This window comes from Corapipo altera, unplaced genomic scaffold (assembly GCF_003945725.1).
Source record: "Corapipo altera isolate COAL_440 unplaced genomic scaffold, ASM394572v1 1, whole genome shotgun sequence".
In the NCBI taxonomy this organism is placed as follows: Eukaryota; Metazoa; Chordata; class Aves; order Passeriformes; family Pipridae; genus Corapipo; species Corapipo altera.
In genome coordinates this window covers 20,840,596-20,866,856 of record NW_020884873.1, presented here as the reverse complement: position 1 = coordinate 20,866,856, position 26,261 = coordinate 20,840,596, and the positions used below count along the sequence as shown (strand labels likewise).

At 37.9% G+C, this 26,261-nt stretch overlaps 3 protein-coding genes and 1 non-coding gene across 14 annotated transcripts in view; 3 read left to right on the top strand and 1 right to left on the bottom strand.

Annotated features, from left to right (window-relative positions):
- The window catches only part of SLC25A3 (solute carrier family 25 member 3), a 12,457-nt gene extending 2,352 nt beyond the window's left edge, over nt 1-10,105 (top strand). Inside the window, exons 3-8 of one of the 2 annotated variants that reach the window (XM_027667067.1) lie at nt 2,003-2,124; nt 4,369-4,548; nt 4,670-4,851; nt 5,560-5,732; nt 6,706-6,816; nt 6,927-10,105. In XM_027667067.1, coding sequence (XP_027522868.1) covers nt 2,003-2,124; nt 4,369-4,548; nt 4,670-4,851; nt 5,560-5,732; nt 6,706-6,816; nt 6,927-7,087 — 929 coding nt within the window. In that variant the 3' untranslated portion in view covers nt 7,088-10,105. Of the gene's footprint in view, nt 1-1,716; nt 1,839-2,002; nt 2,125-4,368; nt 4,549-4,669; nt 4,852-5,559; nt 5,733-6,705; nt 6,817-6,926 lie in introns of both variants that reach the window. The other variant, XM_027667076.1, reaches the window with a different exon arrangement.
- On the top strand, nt 5,017-5,256 carry LOC113959887. Its single transcript, XR_003531943.1, has one exon. It is a non-coding gene; the product is annotated as a small nucleolar RNA SNORA53 (small nucleolar RNA).
- A 2,803-nt stretch (nt 10,106-12,908) lies between the features above and the next one.
- IKBIP (IKBKB interacting protein) lies at nt 12,909-21,707 on the bottom strand. Of its 4 annotated transcripts, XM_027667053.1 has the most exons (5): nt 21,528-21,703; nt 19,829-20,057; nt 18,094-18,211; nt 16,622-17,198; nt 13,844-13,952 (listed from the first exon to the last, which is right to left on the bottom strand). In XM_027667053.1, the coding sequence occupies exons 2-5, from the start codon at nt 20,020-20,022 to the stop codon at nt 13,948-13,950; spliced, it is 894 nt and encodes a 297-aa protein (XP_027522854.1). In that variant the 5' UTR covers nt 20,023-20,057; nt 21,528-21,703; the 3' UTR covers nt 13,844-13,947. The 4 variants fall into 4 exon arrangements, with proteins under 4 accessions (XP_027522845.1, XP_027522854.1, XP_027522836.1 ...); XM_027667044.1 differs by lacking the exon at nt 16,622-17,198 and having other exon boundaries at nt 12,909-13,952; nt 21,528-21,695; XM_027667035.1 differs by lacking the exon at nt 13,844-13,952 and having other exon boundaries at nt 14,909-17,198; nt 21,487-21,707.
- A 77-nt stretch (nt 21,708-21,784) lies between these two features.
- The window catches only part of APAF1 (apoptotic peptidase activating factor 1), a 34,443-nt gene continuing 29,966 nt past the window's right edge, over nt 21,785-26,261 (top strand). For 2 of the 7 annotated variants that reach the window (XM_027667008.1, XM_027667016.1), the window contains exons 1-5: nt 21,983-22,420; nt 23,195-23,336; nt 23,632-23,821; nt 24,473-24,670; nt 25,663-25,846. In XM_027667008.1, coding sequence (XP_027522809.1) covers nt 23,199-23,336; nt 23,632-23,821; nt 24,473-24,670; nt 25,663-25,846 — 710 coding nt within the window. In that variant the 5' untranslated portion in view covers nt 21,983-22,420; nt 23,195-23,198. Of the gene's footprint in view, nt 21,914-21,982; nt 22,421-23,194; nt 23,337-23,631; nt 23,822-24,472; nt 24,671-25,662; nt 25,847-26,261 lie in introns of those variants that run through there. The other 5 variants (XM_027666982.1, XM_027666991.1, XM_027666973.1 and 2 more) reach the window with 4 other exon arrangements.

Here is a 26,261-nt window from a genome sequence, read left to right as displayed (position 1 = left end):
TTTGACTCTACCTCTAAAACAGAAAGTCTGAGACGTACCACCACAAACTTAGATACCTCTAAAGAGCTCCAGCCTCATTGATACTGGCTTGCTTTTCTTAATTGCTGTTTTTGAACACTGCGCTGACAGATCAGCCTGAATAGTGATACAGCACATACCTAAAGCTCTACTTTTCTGTGGCTACTACAAAGGTCTGTCTCTGTCAGTTCAGGGGTGTGACTTCTAACAGTAAATTACTGTGAAAAAGGGACTGCAAACAAACACTTCTGGTATCTGGGCAGTATGGTAACTAGTGAAGTGCAGTTGTGCTGCAGGGGAAAGATAGAGCTGGACAGAACTGCCCCATACAGATCTAGAGTCTGTTCCCTGATTACACCTGCACAGAATGCCTGGCCTGTGTATGTTTAACCTGTCATTCTGGAGAGTTGTAAACAGACTGCTGCTGTCTGCAAATCTGCCAGCTTAGCCAGGCTATTTTGGAGGTTTGTGTAAGTCCCAGATCTGCATATTTGCAGTCTTGAGCAGTATCTCAACTGACTGTTAACTGATGCCTAGCTTTAAGTTTAGGCTTAATATGCTGTGTGTGATTTGGTATTTGTTATTTTAGAATAAAGAAAAAATGATATTGTATTGACTTGGTAATTAATTTTTAAGAGTTAAGTGAGAAATGTGAATTTAAAATGTAATATATCTGGAAGATATGGAGGAAGAAGTTCCCTTAAAATAGCAAAGTTACGAGCTGGATAAGCCTGCTAGTGTTAACTGCTGCTCTGTTGATACTGTTAAACATAATTGTAAATTTTTGTTGATGTTTGTAAAGGAATTTATTTCAGAATCAAAAAGAGAGTGAAGAAGCTTTGCATGAGATAGGTTTTCACTGTCTTTTGGTTTTCATTAGTGTTTCTGTGGAGATAGTTCTTACTAAGTTGGTGTAACTTTAATGACTTCCATTATATTCAAGTAACAGCAATGGATGTAATAGCAAAACATTATGCCCTTTTACTCAGGGAAATATTTTCTACGTAGTGTATTGTTTTCTGGATGCTTATTAAGTGTATTAGTTTTGGTTTTACTTATATATTTCAGATATTAAGCATGGTTGCAGAACTGTGCTGCTACTTTATCCTTATTTTGTACTGTTAAATTTAAACTTGAGTGAACAAGCTGTATATAAATTTGAGATTCTGTATTTGAAAGAAAATAAAACCTGTATAATCTGAAAAATACCTGAAAATACAGCTGCATAAACAAAATTCCAACACTGATCTTGTAGATCATTATAAGTCTCTACTTAAATACAGAAGTTACACTATCGTACAATATTTAACCAAAGAAGCTTTGTCTCCTGAGTACTAGAGGGAATTGTTGGACATGGCAACTTTGAGTCATAATTTCTGCTAGCAGCTTCTGGGATTAATTTCTGTGGTTTAAGTGTCTTGTGAACTAAAATTTCACTTTCTTCCATTGCTTGTTTAAAGGAACAAATTCAATTTGGAAGGCTTGGAATCAAATATTGCCAGTCTAAAAGGTGGTAATTTAAAGGAAGGGAATTATTTCTGCGTATAACAGTACATTTATACTCCCATAAACTTAAATGGGAGTTTATTTCAGTTTAATACTTTTGAGAAAGTAGCAGTCAGTCAATTTTGGTTTTTTTCTTATCTTTGTTACCATTTGTGATTGATCATATGTATGTAATTTTTTCCAATTAACTAGAATACAGCTGTGCCTATGGCTCAAACAGATTCTTTATGCTTTGTGGCCTTGGTGGGATTATTAGCTGTGGAACAACACATACGGCACTGGTTCCCCTAGACCTGGTTAAATGCAGAATGCAGGTTTGTTCTGCATGTCAGTATGTGATGACATTGAAAAAGCATGTTTAGTGTGGTATATTTAATCTACTAATGAATTGGAGGCTTAAGCTATACCTTGGACATCATTGTCCAACAGTGCATGGAGTTTATATAAAAGCATGGTGTGTCTTTATTTTTTGCTGCAGAATACAGTTGTGAATATGGCTCGCTCAAGTTTTATGCTCTCTGTGGCGTTGGTGGGGTCCTAAGTTGTGGCCTGACACACACTGGTGTTGTCCCCCTGGATTTAGTGAAATGTCGTATGCAGGTTTGTATAAACTTAAATGTTTCTTGAACTTTTTCTTCTATATAGACAGAATATTAACAGTTTACAGTAGGGATGCACTCTTTTCTGGATAACAGGAAGTGAGTAAACTTGAATGCTGCTTTATCAAATCTGCTACTGTGAGACTAGCAAAATACCACTTTGGAGAGAAGCAAAGGTATTTAGGATAATCTGGATGAATTATTTTTGATGACATTTTAAGGCACATTTAACTGACTATATTTGCTAAAAGGAGCCCAGCACAGTGTTACTCTTGGCTGGCTGGTTGCTGTCTAGCACTGTTCCAGTGCTTTTGGAGTAGGAAAATAGTATCTTTGGTCTTCTGCAGATCTGGATTTTAGCCTGGAGTGACATGCATGTGTAATTTTATCCATTAACACTGTGGATATCAATGCATGGCTTGTGGATTGGATATTTTCTAACAATGCCACTTTGAGTAGAATGGCTAAAACTTGATTTGGTATCAGTAGGGCCATTGGTGCTTGCAGCTGGTTTCCTTGAAGTGCTTCTTGATTGACCTGAAAGGAGTGTCATTGCATCGTACTTAATTTGTGATACCACTTTGCATTAAAATCATTTAGTGAACAGCTATGGCTAAAAGCATACAAATGGATTTTCTCAGGCAAATCTACAACAATGAAGCAAATTAAAGCACACTTCTAAATTTCTGGAAATACGGTAGTTAATGACTTCTTGTAGCCTAGGCTGACACTGATTTAAAAAAAATTGCCAATTTTGTAATTATAAAACTCTTGAAATTAGGAGGGAAATATGAATCAGTCAGACCTACTGGTCACACTAGGAGTACTGGATGATATTCTTTAAAATTGCGTTCTTTTGGATGGCCTTTATTTAGCATTGTTTACCAGAGATGCTTTTTCACATACTTAAGCACCTGAAATTCTGGTCTCAAACTAGAAATTCTGTAACACATCAGACATGCTTGGCTTGGGTTTACCAGTCCTGGGTTTTACATGGTAAGGGTGGTGATACTTCCCTCTCCAGCACTTAAGGGGATGTTCAGGAGGGCGGGTTCCATGTGAATTCCAGGTATGATCTTGTAAAACCTGTCAGCATTTCTCTTTACAGATCCAGTACAAAGCATGTTACTAATCCTTCCTAAGTTCTCCAGGAAGAAACCTGTTGCCTGCCCTCCCATGTCTTTTTAAGAAGAGGTCACCTTTGCTATGGTTTAACTGAAAGCAGGACACCTGTTACATAGCTGATAACTAAGCATGGTTCTCACTGGAACGTAGCCTCATTTTACAGTGTGCCCGATGATATATCCAGTTTTCTGAAATAATGTCTCCTTTCAAAATTGACATGTTTAGGTGAAGTAGTTCTTGAGTAGGTTGCTGCCAGACTGCAGGACACATGCAGGTTGGCATGTGTCCCCCACAGCTTTTTCTGAAACCTTTGATTGGCTTTCGGTTTGATACCTCCCTTCCTAATGCTCTGAGGAACTGTTGGATGATGTCAAATATGAAAAGTAAAAGTGTGATGTGACTTAATTACCTCTTAAAGAATTTCTGTTAAATTATTTCCTTTCACGTGAAACAAAACTATTCAAGTCAGTCTTTTTTTAATTTCTGAAAAGTTAATGAAATTCCAAAGTTTTGTGGGCAGAAAACAATTTGTATGTAACCTTGTACTTTGACTTCACAGTAAAGTGTAGAAGTTGTTGAATACTCTTTTTTCCCCATTGCTCCATCTGTCTTTGACTGTGTGGGGGGATCAAACTTGAAGGTGGGCAGAGAACCTTTTCTGATTAGGAATCAGGTGAATCATCAGGTTTGGTTTGTGGCGACACTTGAGTGTATGTAGGTGTGACATGTAGAGTGGATGAGATTGCTCCCAGGAGCTATCAAATTTTTAAAGAATCTGATCTATACATAATTGCACCATGTTACCTCTGACAGTGTTAGAATAGTGATTTCAGTAAATCTGTTAGTTATAGTTGTATTATTGATTTGGAGAATAAGCCTAAAATAAAATTCAGACAATTTGGTGATTCCTGAGTGTTGAGGCTGTTAAAATAAGTCAGGTTTGAGACCAGCAAGTAACCATTAAGTAACATTACTGTAACCTTGTGGTGAGTCTATCATCTGTCCAGGGAATTTTAGGAAGCCAGCTGTCTGAGGAATTTAAAAATTTTAAATTTTTGATGGGGGTGTGAGAAGGGAAATGGTAAGCTCTATCAGGTATTTAATTACCTACTCTGTTTAGGTTGATCCACAAAAATACAAGAGCATCTTCAATGGATTTTCAGTGACAATCAATGAAGATGGCGTTCGTGGCTTGGCTAAGGGATGGGCTCCAACCTTTATTGGATATTCCATGCAAGGGCTTTGTAAATTTGGTTTCTATGAAGTTTTCAAAATCCTGTATGGCAACATGCTGGGAGAGGTAAGCCTTAAGTAGTTTTTGTAAGTATTGTAGATATTGTATATCTACAATATAATAGTAATGTGGAGTAATCACAGAAGCATGATTCATTAATAAAAATGTGTGTTCACATTGACTTCAGGAAAATGCCTATTTGTGGCGTACTTCGCTATATTTAGCTGCATCTGCCAGTGCAGAGTTTTTTGCTGACATTGCTCTGGCTCCAATGGAAGCTGCTAAAGTTCGTATTCAGACACAGCCTGGATATGCAAACACTCTGCGTCAGGCTTTGCCTAAAATGTTTGGAGAAGAAGGCATCTGGGCGTAAGTATCTCTCAGTTTTAATTTTTATTCAGGTTCTTGATGTTGAATATTTTTTCTTGAGAATTGTTGCTTTAATTCTGACTTTAGCTTATAATACGTTTTGGTCTTTGTATTTTAAGATAACAGCATACTGCAGGGAATCTGTGTTGAACTGGCTGTTAATTCCACATGCTCCTTAGATCCATCTTTGTGGGTATCTTTGTGCTGAGTTCTGCTGGATAACTTCAGTTTCTAGCAGTTCCAGTCAGAGATATTCAGCAACTTTCTGGTTGTACAGTCAAAGATGCTTGAGTCATTGGCATGTGAGAGTAACATAACTGCATGTTAGCTTTCTGTTCTGATAGAATTGGCTGTAGATGTACCGGTCATTTCTCACTATCAGGACTTGGCTGGTATGCAGACATTAGCCTTACTGCACTGGTAGTATCAGTACTACATTACTGCAGTGCACTGTAATCTGAAAAGTGACTACAGAAACTGCTGTGCAGCCTGGGTATCAGGAAAAGTCTAATTTGTGTTGCTATTTTAAGGTAGTACTCAGGAACTAATACAACTTAAATTTCTGTTCTGTAGGTATTGACAGCCTTACAGTATCAGTATTTAGAAGCTTTATTCTTGATAATAACAATAAGCTAATTTATTTCAAGTTGGAAATGTACCTTACATATTGCAGAAAACAAAACTGAGTTTGTCTCTTCTCTGATTAAGGTTCTATAAAGGTGTTGCTCCACTATGGATGAGACAGATTCCATACACAATGATGAAATTTGCCTGCTTTGAACGTACTGTAGAAGCTCTCTACAAGTATGTTGTTCCCAAGCCACGAAGTGAATGTACAAAAGGAGAACAGCTGGTAGTCACATTTGTTGCAGGCTATATTGGTAAGGAATCTTTAAGTCCTATGCTTCATTAATGGACTACTGCAACTCTAGAGTCCTGTCCCTTCTCAGAATATTAAATAAACGTCATTAGCATGGGAGAAATTACTTGGAATTTAAATATATGCAGGGGAAAAAACTATATTCAGTCTGTTAGTGAAAAATGAGTCTGTAATAGGACAATACTCTTAATTGTTCCTGTATGTTACCAGTGTTGATGCCCAGGTTTAGGAACTGCAGCTGATTTAAGTGAAAAACTTGCATCTTTGTTAGTGTCGGGAAGGTTGAAAGGAAGGTAAGAGAAATTTGGATGGAACAAGGCTTTTCAATATCCAAAGATTCAGAAGGTTTTTTTTTAGCAAAAGAGTTACTGCGATAGCAGAAGTGAGGTATTTTCTATTCACATCATGTTATCATAGAATCATGGGATCATTTAGGTTGTAAAAGACCTTTACGATCATTAAGACCAACCATTACTCCAGCACTGCCAACTCTACTAGTGAACCATGTCCCCAAGTACCACATCCACACCTGTTTTAAGTACCTCCAGGGATACATCCAGGGATGGTACCTCTAATGCTTCCTTCGGCAACCTGTTCCAGTGCTTGACAACCCTTTTGGTGAAGAATTTTTTCCTAATATCCTGTCTAAACATCCCCTCGTGCAACCTGTTTCCTCTTGTCCTATTGCTTGTTACTTGGGAGAAGAGATGGATGCCCACCTGGTTACAGCCTCCTTTCAGGTAGTTGTAGAGAGTGATAAGGTCCCTTCTGAGCCTTCTTTTTCTTCAGGCTAAATAGTCCCAGCTCCCTCAGTTGCTCCTCATGAGACCTGTAGATCTTCATCAGTCCTTTTAGGATACCAGAACATGATGTCTGTGCAATTCATTAGATGTGGTTTCAGCTGGTTGTAGTTAGTGTACACAGTAATGGTACAGCTAAAACACCACAGAACTAATGTCAAATTATTCTTTCAGCTGGCGTGTTCTGCGCAATTGTTTCCCATCCTGCTGACTCCGTGGTGTCTGTGTTGAACAAAGAAAAGGGCAGCTCTGCTTCACAGGTTCTTATGAGGCTTGGATTCAAAGGTACATCCTTACTTTCATGTATTTTGGATCAAGTGTTTGTGGTGTTTTGGGGAGGATTTCTATTTTTCCTGTCATTTTATGCTACTCACGCTTACTGTTTTGCTCTGCAGGTGTATGGAAAGGTCTGTTTGCTCGTATCATTATGATTGGTACCCTGACTGCACTACAGTGGTTCATCTATGATTCTGTCAAGGTTTATTTCAGACTTCCTCGCCCACCTCCACCTGAAATGCCAGAATCTCTGAAGAAGAAGCTTGGTCTAACTGAATAGACAACTCATGGACTGACTGCTGGCTGCCCCAGTGATGAGTTTCATGAAACTTTTATATATTTGACTATGTAGAAAACAAACTCTATATGATGTCATTATTGGCTGTGCCCTCATCTCACATGAGGGTTTAAATTCAACCACTGTCATTGCCTGAAATAAATGAGAAACAGAGTGCTTAGTGTCTGTTTACTACTGCATATGTAAGCTTTGTTTCATAGCAGCAAATATGTCAAATACTCTCCCTGCTTTCCTCTCCCCCACAAAAAAAAGTTTAAAAAATTACTCTGTTCTACACATTAGGAATCAGAGAAGTGTTACTCTTCCACTTGTAACAAAACTGGGCTTTCACTGTTTCCAGAGGAGTGCCAAAACGTAGAACTGCAGAAACGAACTGCAGTCCTGTGCACTTTGAGTCCACTGATCATTTGCCTATAATAAGCTGTAACTGTAGAATACCTGAACTCCTGAGTAGCTGAGATGAGACTGCAGTCTGATAGGGCATCCTGGTCATAAAACTGGTGTTCCCCACAGAGGTAAAAAGAATCTTATACATCCTAAAGCTGTTTCTGCCTTTGGATGGTCATCCTGACTTAACCAACTTATGCTTACTTGACTAATTTTTGCTTCTCTTGGCTTTGAACCACACCAAAGAACTTGGTCCTTCTGGTTGTCCTGTGGAATTAAACCTCTTTAACTAAAAAAACGCTGATGTTAATAAAGATTTTCAAATATATCTAACCACTAAAAACTTAGTTCAGCTTTCCAATAAGATAAAAATGGCTTGTCTTTTATTCGAGAGTTGAAAAAACTTGCCACCTTTTCCCTATGTTTGCTATGGCTGTAGTTTTTAATTAATTTTTTTTTTTATGAATCAGTTTAATGCTGAGCTTTGGTTGAACCATGCACTTCTGCAGGACAAGGAGTCATAACCATTTTTTTTGTTTTTTGGACCCTGATGTGAAGAAATCTAGGTTCCTAGGCATGCAAGAGGAGACAGTCATGCAGTCTTTTACTGAAGGATGATAACGCTGCCCTCTGCATTTCACTTGTTCAGTAACCCACAGTAGATAATCACTTCAGCCTCTCCAGTACTACTTTGTTCACTTAGTAGAGCTGGAGCTGAAATTTCTTTTGTGCAAAACTGTGGATATTATCTGCCTTACAGCATGTGAGCTGATGATACTGAACGTACATTGTCACTCACATATGTTGTACTGTTCCTTCCTCTTTACTTGATTCCTTCAGAGCTAAAACGACAATTAAGGCAGGTGCCATTGGAATAGCATAAATAAATATACTGACTGCTGCTTCTTGCTGGAGTCTGATGTGCCTGCTATTGTTTTGCTTAGCATCAAGTTTCTCACCCCTTGGGAAAACCCTCCAACTTCCAAGATTTTGATGATTATACTGAACAAGAAAGCTGGGCCTTATTTTGAATTGCTGCCTTTCAGAATGTGGAATAAAATCTAAAACTTCTCCATTTCCCTGTCACCAGGACACTAATAAAGGCACTTTTAAAGTGGCTGGTATCTTAACTGCGTTACACAGCACAGTCAAATACCTTAAGTCTAAACAAAACATTTGTGCAAGTACTTTGGTGTTGAATTAAAATTGTTTAATGAGAAAAGTATGTAAATCTTGTTTCCTCATAGTGAGTGGGAAACTCTGAAGTTATTTAATGAGTCATTAAATGCTTCTAAGAGCTTTCTTGGAGAAGAACCTTTAGTATGACTTGATCTTGTATCAAGACCATAGATGTTAAATCAACTTTTGAAGTTAATTTACGTGTGTGGTACAACTTGTTAGAAAAAAACAGTATCACTTTTGTGTACCAAATATCAGTTTCTTTAAAAGCATATTTTAACTCAGTAGATATTTCTTTTTTTGCTGTAAAACATCTCAAGTCCCTTCTAATTCTGGGAGAAGTGAAGCACTTCTGTCAAATTTTAAGGCTGGCAGAAGAGTGAGACAAGCTTGGCTCATGCAGTGAGGTAGCCTGATGGTCAAGCAACCCAATGCTGAGCTAAATTTCACAAGACTGCTTCTTGTTCTATATGTTGAGCAAAATCGCACAATTTTTTCCTTAGAATAGGGTCAACATTGCACACTTGTTTTGCGCAGTAATAGGAGAATCTGAAGTCTGTTTTCTCACTGCTCAAGGGTAGACCTGAAACTGTCCTTGTAAAGATGCTCAGATTTATCAAGGTAGATCTGAGACTACAAGAAGCAGCCAGCAGTTCCTCTTCTGTAACTGAGAAAGGGAAAATATACATAGTGATCATTGCAGTGTTGTGTTTCAGTGGAAAACTCAAGAGGGGGAGAGAATTGTCTTGCAGGTGCTGGCTGCATTGACATTCAGCCATAGGCTTGTTCAGATGCTTGTTCGGAAAGGGTTTGACATATAAAATGTTGTTTCCTAAAGTTTCTTAAAATACCTGCTGGTATTTTAAATAAGCTTCAGTGGGAAAAATGTAGTATTAAAATGCATTTAAGAGGTCAACTTTGTCATTGATAACTGCTTTGTGCATAATGCCTGGTACGTTTTCCGAAGGCTGGGAAGCTGGGGTACAGTGGTGCTTTTGATGGACTCGCTCTTCCATTGCAGGGCAAGTCCTATATCAAAAAGGAGCACTCCATTTTGAACTTTGATAACTCCAGACCCATCACTAAACCCCAAAGTGCTTTGTAAAACATGGATTATGTATATGCTGCTTGTGTATATTTTTTGAATGACAAAACATCCTTTCTTGCTGGTTTTGGAGCTGAGTTTTCTGGTTTAAAGCATATAGTTATATAAATTTGGAATAACAACTCCATTCACACACAGTATTTGTATGAGGTTGTACCACAGATCAAATGTGCTGATACTTGCTGAAATGTTTGTTGCATATCATTTTAAAATGGGCTGTAATAATACAAATAGTTGTAATTAATTTACATTTCTATTTAGAAATGATGTAGTTCACAGTGAAAACAATAAACATCCTGCTTTTTTATAGCAAATATGAGTACCTTGGGGAGATGAGCTTAGTAGCTATGTGGCTTTGTTACAGAATACGATTTTTGTAACTCCAGGTGCTGGGGAGAAAGATGTTCCTAGCAGGAAATTCTTGGCTGAGCAGGTGTTCTGCTGTCTAAAAGTAGATTTTAATGTTTTGGGATTACTTTGCTCATGTAATTTTTCATTGTTGATTACTTGATTCTGTTGCTGGCTTTTGGGTTGGTTTTTTCCTTGCAAGTTGCTGACAAGAATATTAATTGACCAGTTTTGTACCTACAAACTAAATTAAAACCAAAGATCTCCTGAGTGTCACTACAGGTTGGGCTCCATGGGATGACCTGTTTTAAGTACCATAGCTGTAATTTTCATTATTATCTGGATCTCTCAATCACTTGGTAAAATTGGAGAGAGTATCTTTGAGTGACCCTAGAAATGAACTAAGTAAGGGGTTGTAGTTTTCCTGAGCAGATAACCCTCCCCAGCACTGACAGTACTAAAATAAGGTGAGTAGCAGACTGCTTTAAATTTTTGAAAAGTACTTCACTCTCTGCCTCACCTTTTCTGCTGTAGAAAGAGCTTTGCCTCTGTCCTTAGGGCAGTGTAATTGCAAAACTACTCTTCAGTTTTTTTGGTACAGTGGAGGTGTGTGCTGGAAGGGCAGATGGAGATTTGTAATACTTGTGCAGATTATGGGAGAATTACTGATTGCTCTCCTTATGTATGAGGACAACATGTGGATGTGCCAACGTTAGATCGAGATTTTTTTAAAATATTTTTTCCAAGTAATCTTTATGACTTAAATTTTTTCTCTTGCTTGCAGCAGGAAAGGTTTCTGAAAGGATCATAATGCTTTAGACCTGCACTTTCTGGGAAGGAAGGGTGGGTGGTCTGCATACATCTGAAGGGAAAAGGAAATTAATGATCCTGTAACACTTTTTGCATGCTGAACTTGCCGTAGAGACCATGCACAGGGCCGTCTACTCTGCTTTTTCCTGGCAGATGTGTTCTAGAATTTGGAGGTTATTCATTTGGGGGTTGAAATCCACGGTTGTTTATCCTGGCTTGTTTTCTGGTTAATGTTCCAAGGAGAGAGTGCTCTTTTCATGCAGACAGACCTCTGCTGTGTCAAGAGTGCTCTGATTAACCGTGTGGCTGGAGCGTATTTTCCACATCACTTGTGTAGATAGCACTCTGCTGGTTGTCCAGTTCTGCCTCTCCAGGTTTTTGCTGGCTACTGACGACAAATGGTGCATTCATAATGTTGAAAACAAAATAAATTAAATTACTGTAGCCCATGATGCTGTTAATCCACTGGTAACTGTGAACTGCATCGTATGGGTGACAGTGAAAGACGTGCAGAGTGCATTTCTCACTCTGCTGTATCTGTGTTCCTTCTGTAACCATGTCTGTTGTGCCAAGTGCTCTCCTTGATGCAACATGAGCTTGCACACTAAAATAACCAAAATGGAGTTGGTGGATTCACTGAAGAGCAGGCTTTAATATATAGATGAGATACATTTATTATGTAATCCTCAAACTCTTACGGTGTATGTGCATATATATTTTTTGAGGTATATACAACACATACTTTAGCATGGCTGACTGTTCTGGTTGTTGATTTTTCTGTCTCCTTTAAATGCCATTTGGTTATTTTTAGGGGCTCACTTAAGAACTGTGTGAAAGAGCAAAGGGTCAGGAGTTGGTAAAGGGTGTCTGTGGGTGCTTTCTAGAAACATTTGTCTTTTGACAGGTTTATTTTTGTGGTCTGTCAGGTGGACTGGAAAGGGGTAAAAAAAATTGGGAGGTAGCAATAGAGGTTTACCAAAAAGAAGAAGATTTTAAACGAAGTATTTGAGGTTGACTGAGGGCAATGAAGGGGTATGGAAGACCAGCAACATGAAGCTGACCAAAAGACATGGAATGCTGAATGAGGATGAGAATGGTGAGGGAGAGGAATGGTTATATTTTCCATTCAATCAAGAGTCTAGTAGCTGCAAGATGTTCAGGTATGACCAACTAAACAATTGAGAAGTTATAAAGGCCTTACCATATACTTACACTTCTTGATATAATTCCATTTACAGGGATTTTTTGAGTTGCTGTATTGCTCCTAATAGGTTTTTATAGTAATTTTTATTCCTATTTAATGCACTTTCCCCCCCTGCCCTTCGTCTGCTAAACCCATTCTCACTGTGTTGTTACTTCAGTCTACTCCCTACTGCATTTTCAAACGTCCCAGATCTCCTGTTCTTCAGCACAGAAATACTGCCAGTGGCTCATATCAGTGTAACCTTTTGGGATGTAAGTAGCTTCTCTTTGCAATTCTGCTACTCACTATAGTATTTTGCAGACTAAGAATGAATAACTGTTAGGATTCCTGAACAGACACCGTGACACTGGTGATAAAGCCATCAGCAGGGTTAGTAGGTCTTTCAGAGCACTGTCCCTATAGAGATTCTGTGTTTTAAAGATGAATGGTGCTGCACAGTAATTATGATTTACAACTATAAAGCCTCACAGGAAACCTTATACAGTTTATCTAATTGTGCGACAAACTTTTTGCAAGGCATCAGCAATATTTCTGGGCATTGCTTCACTGCATTTCCTCATTAAATATTATTAAAAAAGAAACCACTTCAGTTTACAAAAATCATAGACTGAATATATTGAGACAAATTGCTATTGCTGTTTGACTAACTCTTGTTTTGCTGGAAGCCACAATTTTATTTCCTCCTTTGGAGCAGGAAAGGAAAACTGAAGATCTGTCAGTCTTGTGTCCCGCTTTCTTCATGAAAGCAAACTCCAAAGCTAAGAACATAATTTTGTGTTTTAATACTGCTTTATTGTACAAAACAAGCAATTTATTAAATGTAGCATTTGTCATTCTTCAAAAAGACAAATATATGCAGAGACATGGTTTTTGCTCACTTTATAACTTCTCCCTTGAAATCAGTATGACTTTTTCCTGTCCTTTTCAAAGGAATAGGACAAACCTCAAGTTTGAGTGTGCTTCTAAATGAAGCCTTTAAATATTGTCTTCTTAGTACTGCATGTGATGAAGTTAACAACTTCTCAAACACTATTCTTTAGGCAGTGGCCTTTCAGTGATCAGTTCAAGTCTGAGATCTTGGTTATTTCATCTTTCACATCCTTGATCTCGGTTTGAACTCTTGTTAGATTGGCCAGTTTCTCATTCAGTAAAGCAATTTCCTTCTCCTGTCGTAGTACCTCCTCCACTAATCTTCCTATTCTCAGCGTTAGGTCATTTATTAATGGCTCCAAGACAGCAAACTCCTTTTTAACTTTGTACATCTTGGGTTTTAAATCATTTGCAAATGTAACCGTCTTCAGAACTTTTGCTCTGTCACCTTCAAGATTCAAAAGTCTATCTGAGTGCTTGTTAAAATCACTCCTTAACTCAGACAATGCCATCTTCATTTGCTCGATTTTTCTTGCATTACTGGATGCCAAGCTTTGTATTTTTGTACTTCGGTCAATGCTACTGGTAAGGAGGTCACCTATATTTTTTACTGTCATTTTTTCACCTTTTTCTACTTTATCTTCTAGTGCTTGCAAAGAATCTGTCAGTGCAGTCATTTCTGAGACTAGGCCTGAAATGCGCCTTATGTCAGTTTTTACTGTCACGATTGTCAACATTATGTTTTTTGCTACAGAAGCTGCATTCTGTTCAATGCTTGAAACTGCATGATAAAGGCTTGTTAAATTCTTCTGCAGTTCTTCTTGTTTTCTAATTATGCTGCTAGACCATGTTTTCATTGTATAAATATCTTCCTGCAGATGCTTAATGTGAGAAATTATTTCAAGATCTTCCAGCTGTTCCATTAAGTTCCAAGTCTTTTCACACTAGAGGGATACAAAAATATATCTAGCTTAACAACTCACATCATAATTCAAGCTATACTCAAAGGAAATATCTTACTATTCTGATATTCAAATTGAGTGCAAATCCTGTCTCTAGGAAATCAACTTCTGTTGCAACACAAACAAATTTTTTTTTTCCTGACAGTATACATAAAAAATGTTACTACTTTTTCTATTACAACAAAAAATTACAGGAAGGTGCTATATGACTTTCCCACATGACCTCTGAAAACACAAGTCATCAAATGCAATCTTTTTCCATTTATAGGAATTTTTGTAGTAAGTCTCCCTAAAAGCTACTTTAATGAGAGAACACTCATGCTATTGTTGGATTTTTGCCTGGATTTGCTAGTTCACTTTTTTTTTAAATGACTGGTTCTTGGTTTTCAAATTTGAGAGGAAGAAAGGAAAATACATGAGTGATACTATCTTGTTCAATCCCCAAAAAATCAGGGTAGAACTTGGAGAGGAAAAAAACACCAAATGGGCAAGCTGAAACACATTCTAAGAGGCTATCATTAGTTTCTGGATGCTAGCAGTAAAAATACCACCAAAGAAACAAATACTTTTAGCTTTTCAATAATGTTGGTCATTCCTCAGGAGCTCAGAACTGTCTGCTCAAAAGCAAAAGACCAAAATTATGGAAAGTTGTGCTTGTTTCCTAGCTAATGCCCTCTAAGGATGAGGATTTCCTGTTCAAATGCCTGTACATTCAGGTTTCAATAATGTTAAGGTTGATAATCTAGCCACCCTTCCCCAAAAAGATATGAAGTAGAAACACTGTAACTAGAACACACTTCAGAAAAGTATTTAAAAAACATTTCTTTACAGAATACTTTTTCTTAATGGGACATGGAACACTAAAGTATTTACTCTGTACCCTTTCCAAAGGAGCAGTTTATTTTGAATTAGATTATGTACCAGGACAGGACAATTCACTACAATGTATTTTTATTTTGAATATGACTGTAAACAGACACAAATTTATACATAAGCAATAAATATATGAAACTGATACAGCTTTATAACATTGAGAAATGCTGGTTTCATAGTCTCTTGAATGGGCACTTTTACCTCTTTAGTGAAGATTTCAGTGGAGTTCTAGAGAAACAAATGTACAAAACCAGAATAATTTAACTTAAGTCTGATTAAGTCATAAATATTGTGGGTTCACACTGTCTCAACTACACAAACTACTTTCCTGAGTTCCGAAATACAAAATTAGCAAGATATAAGTCTGTAGACAAAAAAATTATCCCTGAGATCCACATTTCAATGAACGGTTATCAGGCCTATTAGATAATATGTGTAAGTAGATCTATGGATAAACTGGATATTCCCTGATCCCAAGTACTTAGCTCCGTGGATTTCATTAATTACTTTTGCAGCTCTTGGTTCAGCAAACTTTGGGAAACAATGTCAGTGGCACTGTTAATTTTTTTTCCCTTTGAAATGCAAAGCAATACCAGACATATAATGTAATGCCTAACAGAGAACATTCTACAGAATAAAAGGTTAAAATTTGTTTCTAACAGCACCAAAACAAACAAACAACCTCCAAACTAATACAGTGACTGATCACACTAAACTCGTAAATTAAATGATGGAAGAAGAATCTAACAGGAATATCTGTTAATAAGAACTTTAGTCTATATGTAGTTCAGTGACTTCAATGGCAGAACAAAGCGATGCCAGTGATTTTAGGACATTTGAAAAGGCTGGAAATGAGGTCTAAGGAGAATATTTTCATGGGGTCAAAGAAATAAATGATAGCACCAGCTGCTATGTAAATCCCAGCTGCCTATAAATACAAGACAATGTTCTCAGTAGGGGATTCTTCACTGGTGTGTTCTGTAATGCTGTAGTAGCTAAGCTTCAGCTGTTAAAAATGTACTCAGTGCTTTCCTGCACATAATAAAATACATAGATCCCAATAGCAATTCTCACATTGAGAAGCCTGCACCATAAGCACAAAGCCGTTATGGTATACAATACATTATAGGAAGGTACATGTTTCTCTACTGAGAAATAAGCGATTAATTGTTCATTGTGGTACAAGTCCATGGAAAATAATACAAAAAGTAATAACAACAGAAACTTAAGTAGTGAAAACTAAAAATATTAGGTTTTTTTTTCCTTAAATCTAAACACTTTGCTTCAAATTCCTTAAATGAAAAGGATCTTTTAATAAATAAGCTGAATATAATCCTTAAGTTAAGAAAATATTTCTTTCCTTTTTCAACACAGTATGGCTTGCTCTCTAGCCTCTTTATTATAAGTTTGCCTTTCAGGCTAATCCAATGTCTGTTTAAATTAATGACATACCCTTAACATACACTGAAATCACATTATTTATAATAAAGTGCTTTTTCATCAATGAAAAACCTAAGTCCAAATTTACTTATCCCCCTTTTGGTCATCTCCTAAGTTATAGCTTTCTAAAGTTATTCCTTTTGCTTTTGAAGATACTGTTATGTCAGGCACTACTGTTTCTAAAGCTGATACTTCACGTTGCACTTTCAACAAGCTGCCATTGTACTGTATGCCTTCGAGAACCTTTTGCATGGCCATTGTATCAGAAACCATTTTCAACATATTATTTTCCACAGTGAACAGCTGTGTTGTCAAGTCCTGTATCTTTTTCTCCATACCTAGCAATTCACTCGACAATCTAAGAATAGAATGAATAGCATTTTCAATTGTTGGCAAATGGGTCTTGCACTCCTCAATTTTAGGTTCATAGTTTGCAAGTTTCTGATTCAGGTCTGTGTCCTTGGCTACCAGACTATTCTGTTCTTCTTCTAGCTTTTCAACTGCCTTTGCATGCAAGTCCAACTTGTGTTCAACTCTAGAGAATTCATCATCTTCTTGCGTTTTTACTGTTCTAATATTTCTGGCTGTACTGTCTTCCAAATCTTTTACTCTTTCTGAAAGGGATTTAATTCTTTGGTCGACTTCATTAATTTGGGAAGTAACTTCTGTATGTATGAACTTTGCTTCAGATTTTAAACCACTAGTGTTTGTATTCATTTCATCCAAGCTTCTTCTCCAGGAATTTGTAACATTTTGGAACTTCTTATTAATGCTCTGCATCTTTAGAGAAAGAGTCTGTTCATTGTTCTGAATATCATTTATGATATTATGAAGAGAAGATATTTCCTGCTCAAAATCAGTCATCACAGAGATGCATGAAGCAGCTTCTTGCAGGTCACTTTCAGAAGACGCAAGCTGCATTTATAACACAAAACAATGTCTGTGTCTACTTAACAAAAGTAAGAGCAGAAAACAATTTCCATTTATTTGAGAGAGAATAAAGTCCCTTAAAAGCCACTGTACTTGTTACAAAGGACCTATATGATTTTTTTCATATTTCATCTTTAAAATATTGTTGATTAACCTATCACAAAAAGCTCAAGTACAAAGGTATGTCTATTGTTGCATTTCTATAGAATATCTGCCATTTTCTTTGTTGTCAATCCCTTGTTTCCATGTTTGTTTTTTGCGTGTAGAATACAGTAAATGCCATGCAACATTTTGCAATCTTAAGTGTAGCATATAAATATCCAAATTACATCATGTATAAGTGACATCTTTCTGAGATCAGTGATAAAACAAAATAACTGGCATAAGCCATGCTGTGATCCCATCATTATCTGTAAGGTATTGGGGATAATTTGGCAGTCAGCACAAGTTTTCTACTTGATAATGTCACACATCATAATATTTTTCCATTGTTTTATTTTCTTATCTATCACTTCATTATGTTTTCATGTTATTAGAACAGGTCTACTGCATAAAAATGCCTGTAAATTTTCTTCAAATCAACATGTTGAAATCGTACACAAAAAAAGTACTGGTAGACTGAAGTACGTGCATCAATGTAAGTTTTTAAAAATAGTTTAAAAAATAATACTGAGATAAAACCACTACATCTACATACATGAACAATGGCATGGATTGACTTGTTTTGTCACATGAAATATTCTCTAAAGGCCTATTCACAGGCAAGTAGAACACATTATGAAAATTTATTTTAAAACAGAAAAATTAACAACAACAACAATATAAAATGATGGTAAATGTTCACGAGAGATTTTCCAATTAAGATGTTAATGACTATTACCTTTTCAGAAATTAAATTTACTTTATTTTCCACATCCAGGATTTTTTCAGCTTCTTGCTGTAAGAAATTGTACTTTCTTTCCATATCAGTAAATTGAACTGACTGCTGAAACAGAAACCTGCAAATTGCAAGTAAATAAACAGAAAACATAACTACATAATTAGCAGATATTAAGTGTTCCAGGACCTGATTCACAGCAATTTGTTACTGGAGGGATTTCTATTCACAGAATCTGCTAGATCAATATGTAAGAGGAAAAAAAAATAAATCAGGATTTAATGAAGTTGATCTGTCTACATACTGGAGTTATCTTCCAAAAGAGGCAGGAAAAGAAGGAAACATCCATAGATGTCCTCATTTTTACTTCATTTTTTACACTGTACTGCCATTCAAACAGAAAAAATGTCCAGAGAACTGGCACAAGAAGACTGTCACACGCTCATGATGCACTGCCTCGCAATATATTTTATTGATGAAGTATTATTTAACTGGTGGAAATAAACCACACACACAAAAATTTGGACTTTCTTACAAAGCATCACAAAAGCATGCATAGAAGTCTTTGGATTTAGAAAGGCTAGTTAACGTTTAATTGTAACCACCCAAGAACATATGGCAGCAAAGCTTGTATAGCTACTGTAATGATGATGCCAGCTTTGAACAGGCAGTGGAGATCTCAATCCTGTACTTTATACATACTCTAGATTCATTTACTGTGAACTTGGGTGCTTTCTGAACTTTGTCTAATTAAAAAGGCAATGAGACAACCAAGCAAAACCCCCTGAGTTTTGCTGGATGCTTATTAATCCCCAAACAAGGTCTTTTGAAGACTATGCAAGGGTCCTCTCTGTAGTAGAACAATTTTATCTAGAACAACAGAGCTTATTTCAAATGCTTGTGCTTTCATAAATTGATATTTATAATTTATGGTAAATTAATTATTATTTACAATTAGAAGTTTCAAAATACATAAAATGTTCGTTAAGTTAGGCAATAAAAGCTATAGACAGATATATGCAAAAGAGACATAAACAGACATACATAAAACAGTAAGCAGAAGCATAAGTAATAATTTTATTCTATGTTGTTCTGTTTCACAAAAATTTAGATAATGAAATCTAGGTGACGTTAACATAAGAAAAAAATTTATCTTAATTTTCGGATTGATGTCTAGAGTGAATAACCTAAAGTAATTTCTGGCACTAGATTTCTAAGAATTTCATCATATTATTTTTGCATGAAGCTCAGTTTCTGATGGAACTAAGGTACTGAGGCTGCTAAGATATTCTAAAACGTCTTTAACAAAGGTATTTGGCTTTTACTTGAAGACTCCACCTGAGGAACAATTACCACACTGCTGAGCAATTTATTTACAGAAAACATTTCTACTGTCTATTTATGACCTGCCAAATGAGCCTTGTTGTACTTATTGGCAGATTAAGCTGCTCTTCAGTTAGATGTAGTCTCCAAAGCAGGTACTTAAAATTCATGAGGAAGGCACCTTTTAAACATTCAACATGATATAATAAATTGAGCTTCTATTATAACTTACTGTACACCCATATTTCCATGCTTGTGAATACTGCTATTCTTTTCTTGATCCTTCTGGCTTTAACAAGTTTATGTAGTCACTTAACCCAAGCATGGCATTCAAATATAAATCATACAGTCTGTGACTGAATACCATATAGAATACAAAAGAAAATATTAAAACCCGCTTTAGAGGGTTACCTACCAGCTCACCACCAGGCAAACAGCAAGGGAAATTATGGTCAAGCTTGTCCGTGAGTCCATCCAAAAGGAACTCTGATTATTGCTCGTCCTGGGATTTGTCAGCTTCCCATAACTACTGTGCTTCTCAACGTTTTGTGAACCTTCATTGGTCTTAGACGAAGAAATACCTTTTTTCCTTTGCTTAACTTCAGACATTTTGTGGTTTTAAAAAGCAGAAGCAAAAGAGAAAGCTAGGATAAAAAACAAACCCAAAAAGGACTACTTAACTTCTAATCATTCTCAAACATAAACTTTTACCCTTAAAGTACACAAATACACCCCTAAAAATGTTTCCTTCAGTGTTTACTATGTTTCTTAGTTATGTGCACTTTTGTAAAACATCACAAGACTTTCATTTTGCCTTCTATAGCATAGAGCCCACCTTTCATATTTTCTAAAACCAAACTCACTTTTCAAGCTTTAGCTAATTTCACCTTTCCAGAAATATTTCATCTGGCAAAGAATAAGTAATTTTTAAGATATACTGAAAATCACAAGGACTAAAAGCACATTTCTTTTTGTAGTTGATGACTGTCACAAGATCATCAGCAATTTCACTAATGGACTTGTGTTTTACTTGTAGATTTTTTTAAAAAATAATTATTACCTATACCACATTAAAAGGGGAAAGTTATCTTTTTATTTTAAAAAATGAAATAGCAAGTCAAGCTTTAATTTAGAAATAGTTCTATTGTAATGATTTCCTATCATCTGTAAGATCATAAACATCAGTTAATAAAAGGTCAATAACAGAAAAATTCAGAAGATGAATTAAATGATGCATCTAGATCAAAGAAAAGCTACAACTTGTTCTTAATAAAATTAAGGTCTGAATAGAAACAAGTAATCTTCAGCCTCATATTTTACCAACCAAGTGGAAGTACAGAGTGGAATTTTTAAGCCTGAAATCTTCCACAGTACTGCTCAAAACAGACTTGATCCTTGGTGGATTCGGTTTAGCACAATTTGAGACAAAACTGTCGTGCTGCTTTTTGGATCACTTTGCAGTATTGCCGCTTAGTCACATATCAAAATATAAATATTTACAGATACTTGCATAGTCACATACAAGCATTAAAAATATTGTTTAAAATCTAATCTGTCATAAGAGCAGGTAGCTTAGGGCTGTTTGAATCACAAACACAAGGCAGCATGCTCTGACTTTGAAGTACATAGGAAAAAACACCTCTTAATCTCAAAAAAACCAAAAAAATCCAGAAAAACGCTATTTTGTAACTTTTAAGACACCTTGAGATTGAGAGCATTACGAAGTTAAAGCAAAAAAAAAAGAAAAGAGATCTGAATGGTAGTTAGGGAAATAGTTTAATACAGAAAAAAAAAACCAAAAAAGCCCTGCTTTAAAAGGACGGCTTCAGATCGCAGAGCGGCGCGGTACAGAGGGATGAACCGCAGCTTCCCAGAGACCCTCCCGTGCCTCCCTCCCTCGGCTCCGGCCGCCCCAGCCCTGCCCGCGCTGGGTCAGGGACACCGAGCGCCCGCCCGCCCCCTCCCCTCCAGAGCCCCCGCGTCCCTCCCCGCAAACCCGAGCACCCCGCCCGCCCCCGGGGCAGCCCTGCCGGACGCCACCACGCCCTGGCGACCCCCAGCACCCCGCGCCACCTTCCCCGCTCCCTCCGGCCGCCGCCGCGCTCCTCCGTTACCCCAGCGCTCCTCCGGCCTCAGCTGCAGGGCGGAGGGGCGGGGACGGCCGCGCTGCCCCGCAGGCACCACGTTTACAGGCCGCGGAGCCCCTCCCCTGGCCGGGGCCGGCGCATCGCCTCCCGGTACGCCACGTCCGGCGCCCGCCGGCTGCCGCCGCGGGCAGGGGAGCGATCTGGGCACACGCTGCTGGGCGCACACAGCTGGGCTCCGCGCAGCGCCGGGCTTTGCTGGGCGCGGGGCTGGGCAGCGAGCGGCCCGGCCCGGCCCTTCCCCGCCCCCGGTCCCGGAAGGAGGAAGCGTCGCTGCCTCCGCAGTGGTGGGGGGGGAGTGGCGTCTCCGCGGGGCCAGGCGGGGACTCGGTGCCGGGGTCCGCGCTGCCCGCCAGGTGAGCGGCGTAGCTGAGAGGGAGGGACGGACCTGGCCAGGCCAGACCGGGAAGGGTTTGCCTGGGCGGGGTGGGGGACGGCGGCGACGGGCGGGCGGTCTGAGCGCTCCCCTTTCTGTTTCCCTGTCCGGCCGGCTGATAACGGCGGCTCGGGTGTGAGCTTTTGTTTTGGGTGTTTGTGCGGCGATTTCTTTTGTATTCGCTTCACGTGTGGCTTCATTATTGTTGTTGTTGTTGTTGTTATTATTATGTTTGTTTGTTTGTTTGTTTGTTTGTTTGTTTGTTTGACCTGGACGTTTTTCGGCTGGGGAGCTTTCGCGTCCCCGTTACCTCAGCGGCGCGGTGGGATAAAGGTGGGGGGAAGGCTTTCCTGATCGCATAATTTTCAGTGAAAGTAGGAAATTCTGTCGGTACGGCGGAAGAGGCGCTCCAGCACCTCTGAATGGTAGTTAAGCCTTTGGCTTATCCAAAGGCAGATGTTCTACCCAGCTCCTGAAGGAGGAAAAGGTGAATGCTTCTGCCGGCACCTGCGTAGTTGCTCCATGGAGGAGTTTGAAATTGCTTACGGAGCTTTCTGTCAGGAGTGTGATCGGAGAGACAATTTTGGTCACTGGGGACTCTCAGGGGCAGCTGATGGGTAATGGAAAACCTTTACGTTATAGACAATATTTTTCACCTTCTGTTGTCTTCAGACATGTGGGGTTTTTTATGACATAGAGGAAGAATGAAAGTTTATAGTGTTGGGTGTCAGATCAGTATATATATATCAGAACAGCTAAGTCATTGGTAGTGTTGGGCGCTCCATCTTCCATCATGTGTCACTATTTGTGTGCTTGTATGGCGTCTTGAACTTGGAGACAACAATTAGTTTATCTTGTGTGATGAGACCAGTCCTCTTTCTCATCCTGTTGTCCCAGTCGCATGATCCAAGGACTTGAAAAAATTGAGAGATGTAGTGGGTGCTGAGAAAACCTTTTCATAGAGACATTTAGCAAGTTTCTAGTATATAAGAAGCTTGCAAAGTCTGTGGTTTTGTAGCTCCCAAGTGTTCATAAACATAAATTCATAGAAATGGGGGAAAGGACTCAGACTTTTTATTTTCAGAATTAACAGTACGTATCAGGTACTGTACATATTTTCCACTAATGCAGCTGCTTCACTACTCTTTCTGACTTTAAAACCAAAGTTCCTAAGCTATTTTAAAACTTCTTTCCTTCTACTTGTAAATTATGTTCCCGTTCTTACTTGTCTTCTCCCCTCTCTCCCTTTTTCACACGGAAGGAACATGGATGTCAAGAGTAGAAATTATTTGCTTATGAATCGCCAAGCATTGGAAAAAGACATCAAGACTTCTTATATTATGGATCGTATGATTTCTGATGAAGTGCTAACATTACAGGAGGAAGAGAGAGTGAAACAGCAGGTAGAGTCATCTTTCACTGTTCTTTATCTTCCTAGTGTAGTCACATGCTTTACCATCCTTCTTAAAAAAATAGTAATTTCTGTCTATCTAATTCCTGGATTCATCAAATGAATCCAGCACACAGTTTTTATTGCACTTCATAGGGTCAAGTTAAGGGCTTGGTCAAGTTAAAGGCTATTTCTCTAACTGTAAATAATCTATAATTGACAGAGTTTGACAGAGTGATAGATTAAATGACTTCTAAGGTCTCTTAATTTTGTATAATACATCTTTTAATGTTTGGGTTTTTTTCTAGAATACACAGAAGGAGCGAGCAGCCATGCTAATAAACATTATTCTTACAAAAGATAATAATTCATATAGATCCTTTTATAATGCACTGCTTCATGAAGGGTACAGAGATCTTGCTGCACTTCTTCAGGATGGCATCCCTGCTGTCTCATCTGGTAACAGAAAGAGTTCAATGGATGGAATGACTTCATATGGTCAGTGTAACTACAGCGATCCCTGTGCTTGAACGTAAAGACAAGTTACCTTGTGGAGTTTTGGAAATCTTACTCAGATAATAAAAGTTTGCCAGTGTAATATGCTACTCCATATGGCCACAAAGTGGACAGATAAAGTGTACATTTTCTTTCCTGCTATGCTATCTCAGCTTAAATCAATGGAAGTCTTGCTTGGATCACGGTGCTGTGCTGTTAAGTGCCAAGTAAAAGCCTTACACAGCATCCTTTTTTTCTGCTGCATCCATGGGGTGGTAACTTTTTACTGAGAAAGTGACTTGGTTGTTGATATAGTAATGTTGAGCTCCTGTGTTGGCCACAGTTTCCACTGGAGCTGTAAATTATCTTTTAACTTCTAGGGATTGATGTAACTAGCTTGCCTCATGTGGCTGCTAATTGGAATACTGTTGTAGGTGGGGGGCTAGTTACCTGTTGGGTAATTTACTTCTAAAAAGCAATATTTTTTCAGTCTTTCGTGTTGTGAGTCCAGCAGTTTTTAGAGCATTTTTATGGGACATGAGGTAGGAGGGAGCCCACTAGTTATTTTGGGTGAGGAGTTGTTTAGTTGGGTTTGAAGAGGCATCACATTTAGAATTCACTTTTTATTTTCATGTTTCTTGTTTCTAACTTCAGTGAAGACAGTTCTCTGCGAAGGAGGTGTACCACAGAGACCAGTTGTGTTTGTCACTCGGCCGAAACTGGTAGATGCTATTAAAAAGAAGCTGTACTGCTTGGGAAGTGATCCAGGCTGGGTCACAGTTTATGGAATGGCAGGCTGTGGGAAGACTGTTTTAACAGCAGAAGCTTTAAGGGATCATCAGCTCTTGGAAGGTACTTTTAGAAAAACATGTATATTTTAATAAAAATTACTGCAGGTATACACGTTTTGGACATATATGGTGCAATATTGTATGTCATCTTGAACATGATTCAGGTTTCTAAATTCCTTAGTTGCTTCTGGAATATTTGCTTACAACATACAAGTTTCATGACCGGTTAGTGCTCTGGGACCATTAAGTATTTTACTAGCTTATGGAAAAAGGTTTGGAATAGCTTTTCACCTTAGAATCTGCTTTGGGATGCATCCTTAATTAACTTGAAATTGTTATTTCTGTTAATGAAAAATAATATATGTAGTTATATTCCTTTTGGGCATTGCTGATAAAGTCCTTAGACTCCTCTTTTAAAAAATCTTGCTCTGACTTTTGCATAAATTTTAACAATGGCAGGCATTTGTGGAATGCTTACAGTAGTATCACCTTAGCTTAAAGCAGATCACAAACGAAACTTTTTAATGGTATTTTTCTTATTTTATTTATTTTTCCCTACATAGTACACTAGGAGGAGAAAGTAGGACTTGGACATTAAAAAAACATGATGTAGGGATAGATACCACAGCATCTGCTGCTACAGCTGACTCTTCCAGATGTCTTCTGATGACTGTTTTGGGATCATTTTTACATCCCAAACTCTGAACTTCTGCAGTAATATAGGGCTAAATATATAAATACTAAGTTAGACTACAGAAGGGGTTGTTGAGGGACAGGCAGGAAGACATGTACAAAGGAGGGACAACAGTGTCAACGGTGGTGTGAAATTTCTGTGGGAATTTGCCCTATAGAGCCTGTTCCTTTAAAAATAAACAATAGTGATCTTGTAGAATCATCCTTTGGCGTTAATAGCAGAGTTGCAAGGATGGCTAACAATAGGCTGTAGAGGTTTATATTTTAATTAATGTTGAGTTCTTGATTGCTATTGTAAGCTACTATTAAATATTTCTGATGTTAAATGTATAACGCAATTAATATTGCTTTTCTTGTTAGATTACTTTCCAGGAGGAGTTCACTGGATCTCTGTTGGAAAACAAGACAAAGCAGGGCTCCTAATAAAACTTCAGAATCTCTGCAGTAGATTAGAACATGACTTGACTCTTTCACAAAGGTCACCACTTAACATTGAGGAGGCTAAAGATCGTCTTCGTTTGCTGATGTTGCGCAAATATCCCAGGTGATGTCAGTAAAATCAAACACTGTTCTTATAAAACTTTGCAGAGTAACTTCGTTCTAATAGTCTAAGGTGTCTGTGTTGTAGTTACGTGTCTCTGTGATGTGTATTTTTTTTTTTTAACCAACTTCCTAACTTAAACTAATTAGGCTTCTGCTAGCAAAATACGTTAACCAACTGTGCAGGAGTTATATTTGCTTGAAAAAGTATTAGTTGTTGAATAATGAAAGTTGGGAACAAACCACTGGAAATAAGAATTGTTCTAACTGTGTGCATATGGTGCTTTACTGATATGTGAGGATCATACAGCAGAAAAAAAGGATGTGTATCACTGCAGAAATATTTTCCTTTCCAGAACAACTGATATCTAAAAAGTGTTTGACCTAGAGGTACTAAAGTGAAAGCAGGTTTTCATGAT